This window comes from Triticum aestivum, chromosome 6D (genome assembly GCF_018294505.1).
Source record: "Triticum aestivum cultivar Chinese Spring chromosome 6D, IWGSC CS RefSeq v2.1, whole genome shotgun sequence".
Lineage (NCBI taxonomy): Eukaryota > Viridiplantae > Streptophyta > Magnoliopsida > Poales > Poaceae > Triticum > Triticum aestivum.
This window is the reverse complement of record NC_057811.1, coordinates 76,079,932-76,083,571: the sequence shown is the minus strand read 5'-3', so window position 1 is coordinate 76,083,571 and position 3,640 is coordinate 76,079,932. Positions and strand designations below refer to the sequence as shown.

The 3,640-nt window shown below is 55.2% G+C and overlaps 1 protein-coding gene across 1 annotated transcript; it reads right to left on the bottom strand.

The window, feature by feature from the left end:
• Positions 1–441: 441 nt before the first annotated feature.
• LOC123141128 (geranylgeranyl pyrophosphate synthase 7, chloroplastic-like) lies at positions 442–2,365 on the bottom strand. Its single transcript, XM_044560354.1, has one exon. The coding sequence runs from the start codon at positions 2,155–2,157 to the stop codon at positions 1,105–1,107; it is 1,053 nt and encodes a 350-aa protein (XP_044416289.1). The 5' UTR covers positions 2,158–2,365; the 3' UTR covers positions 442–1,104.
• Between the last annotated feature and the right edge of the window lie 1,275 nt (positions 2,366–3,640).

Genomic DNA, 3,640 nt, shown 5'->3' with positions numbered 1-3,640 from the left:
ATTTTCACGACTTACTGAAGGGGCCCGTAGCACGGCGGGCTTTATCACTTTTGAACCGGGCTTAGGCCCAAAGGCCGAGCCGGGCTCGGGCCTAGATTTTCTGCCTCGGGCTTTGGTAGGCCCGGCTCGGCCCGGCAGATGGCCAGGTATACCCACCACCAACTTTTCTCCTCTTCACCTAGCAGTCAAAGCAAAAATCCTACGTACACGGAGCTTTACAGGCTTCCCACGAACTCCTGATTTTCATGAGATGGGCCCGCTTCACCCCTAGCTCTAGGTCCCAATCACAACTGTCCATGTCAGCAAGCCTGTAAACATCCGTAAAATTCTTCCGTGTATCTAGCAAAGCAGCGGTGCGTGACCAACATAAAACCACCACGCTGGTAATGAGCGACACAGGTGCCAAGCATGTGGGCAGATGCGGTGTAAACCATCTACACTCCCTAAGCTGGCCTCCGACCAAATGGGCCCACCAGTCACCCTAGACGAAAATCGTTTTTTGGAAAAGCTTCTAAAAAATTACATGGTAATACAACGAATACTAGAAATAAAAATTACATTCAGACTCATAGACCACCTAGCGATGATTACAATTACTAAAGCAAGCCGAAGGTGCGTCGCCGTCATCGTCCCTTCCTTGTCGGAGCCGGGCAAAATTTGTCGTAGTAGACAGTCGGAAGTCGCCGTGCTAAGGCATCGATCCAAACATGCCCTTGGTGAGTTAAAGATTTGGTCAAACTTAATGACATACTTCACGTTCCAGACTTGTTCTAGATTTATTCCAATCTTTTTGTGATGTGTGTACAGTGGGAGGAGACGTTCGTCGATTATGAAGGCGCTTGTGACAACTTCGTCAATCTCAAGATGAAATGCCGGCTCAGTCTCTCCGAGGTGCTCATAGGGATAGTGTGTGAGTGCGTGTATTCATAGGGGTGAGTGTTGATGTGACGGCTCAGTCTCTCGGAGGTACTCATAGGGATAGAGTGTGAGTGCGTGCGTTCACAAGGATGAGTGTATACTCGTGTATGTGACCGACTTCGATAGTGCTGACAGGGGCACAAGCATTTTTTTACAACCAAATTGTGATAATCTTGCACTAATTAATTAGTGCTGCCGGTACGCAATGAAGCGTGCGAGGTGACGCAGGGGTTCTGTACGAGCAGCGTCGAAGCGGTCTAGCTCTGCCTCGGCGCTCGCCACAAGCTCGGCGGCGTACGCGCGCGCCCCGTCCACGCCCATCAGCTTCGGGTACGTTGCCTTGTCGGTCGCCACGTCCTTCCCCGCCGTCTTCCCCAGCTGCTCTGACGTGCGCGTCACGTCCAGCACGTCGTCGACCACCTGGAACAGCAGGCCGACGTAACGCGCGTAGCGCCGGACGCCCTCGACCTCCTCGTCGTCCCCTCCGGCGACGATGGCGCCGCACACCGCCGCGGCCTCCAGGAGCCGCGCCGTCTTGTGCACGTGGATGTACTCCAGCGTGGCGAGGCCGACGTCGGCGCCCTCGCTGGCGAGGTCCACGACCTGCCCCGCCGCGAGCCCGCCCGCGCCCACGGCGCCCGCGAGCTCCGCCACGGCGCGGAGCGCGCGGTCGGCCGGCACGCCGCGGTCCGCGCAGCCCCGGGCGAGGTGCTCGAACGCGAGCGCCAGGAGCGCGTCCCCGGCCAGCAGCGCGGTGCTGACGCTGAAGGCGACGTGGTTGGTGGGGCGGCCGCGCCGGAGGTCGTCGTCGTCCATGCAGGGGAGGTCGTCGTGGACGAGCGACATGGCGTGGACCATCTCGACGGCGCAGGCCACGGGCTCGGCGGCGGCCTCGTCGCCGCCCACCAGCGCGCACGCGGCGAGCGCGAGCATGGGGCGCACCCGCTTGCCGCCCGCGAGGAGCGAGTAGCGCATGGACTCGAGGAGGCGCTCGGGGTGCCCGGGCGGCAGGGCGCGGTCGAGCGCCTCGTTCACGGTCGCCGCCTTGGACGCCATGTACCGCTCGAGGCTGAAGGGCTCCTCGTCCTGCAACACGGTGGTGGTGGTGGTGGTGGCGCACCGTGCGAGGCCGGGCGTGGAGTGCCTGGCATGAAGTGAGGTGCTTCTTGGAGGAGTATGGAGCTTGAGGTTGGGCAGTGGCGTCGCATGGTGGAGGAGAAATGGCGCGACCTTGGCCATCGATCGGGGCAAGCCGCGAGCGTGCGTATGTGTGAGTGTGACCGTGAGCCGGGGCAGAGGATACTCGTGGATGTCTGCTATAAATAGTGTTGTTTATTACTAGCATTTTGGCTGAGATCAAATTAGATTATATGGTTCCGGTGACTGGAGGATCTTCCGAGGGAAGATGCCTCGTTTCTTCCTCACTGCATGATTTGTATGGTTTCTCATTGTACTCTTCGCACTACTACTTAATTGCCAATGGTTTACATCACGTCAGCGAATTAAGATGCCATCTGGAGGAACCTATGGAACAGACTTGATATTCGCTCAGGAGCAGTTCTGGAACCATGTGATACTGGATCTTGCGAACTTTGTCTCTTTCCGGAGCCTGGGATGTCCGGAATCTGATTAGTGAATCATGCGTGCGTGTGAAAAATGTGATCCTACCAAATCGGACCACTGAGGGAGAAACGACTCTGAGCATGACCCGCTACGAACCACGGCGTGCTTAGCGGCCTACTTCTCGTTGCCGACGACGGCTTTAAGCTCATCGCCTTCCACTGATCAGTCGACTGGCCTCTCCGCTACGCCCTAGGGCTCCCGTCTGTCAGGAAACCAAACCTGCGCGCTTTGGTGCTCCTTGTTCAGTTCTCGCGCGCCGTATCTGCCCTGTGCTTCTGCCACGTCTCTGGCCGGCGAGGCATCCGCTCCTCCTCCTCCGGCGGAGCCCGGGTTGGTCAGTCATGGCCGAGGGTCCGAGGGGCACCACCACGTTCTCGTGTACTTCATCAGGTGGTAGTGATACACTTATCTTTTTTCTTTTTGATGGGTAGTGGTACACTTATCTGTTACTCCCTGCGTCCGAAAAAAGCTGTTCTTGTATTGGGATCTCCGTTCTTTCTTGTGAAGGGATAATTGTACCCCTATTGCTGGCTCATTCTTGCACGGCTGCACCCATGTTTTTGAAACAAAATGAACATAGAAGAGCATGAAAATCAAATCTATAGCGAAGGTTTCCAAATTCTACAGAATTCGCAAACAAGTTGTTAAAGGACTGTCAGCCTTTTTCTTTTTTGCGAAAAAGATCAGATCTTCTATAAAGATTCACCGGAAGTGCAAAGCACCTTAAACATAATAAAAATTAAACAAGCACCGAACGACCATTGCCGCCGCCAGAACGAGGCGCCGACGCGCCGCTTAACATTAGAACGGTCTCATTCATGACATTATTCCAAGTTTTTCGGATGATGATTAAAAAACATTGTTTGTGATTAAAGTTGGGCTGGTGGCGGCGAGTCTCCTCATACGACGCGCATTAATACTGGATTCCCTATTTGCCGCACGTTGCGGCAACCAGTCGCTGAAACAGAGTGAGCAATTGGGTTGGGCCATTTTAGCGGTAGGCAAAGCCCTTTTCGTTCCAGTTTTGAGAAGGTTCCAACCCAAGATTTTACTGGTATAGATAACCTTCTAGATGGTTCCTGAACCAGTTATTTTCATT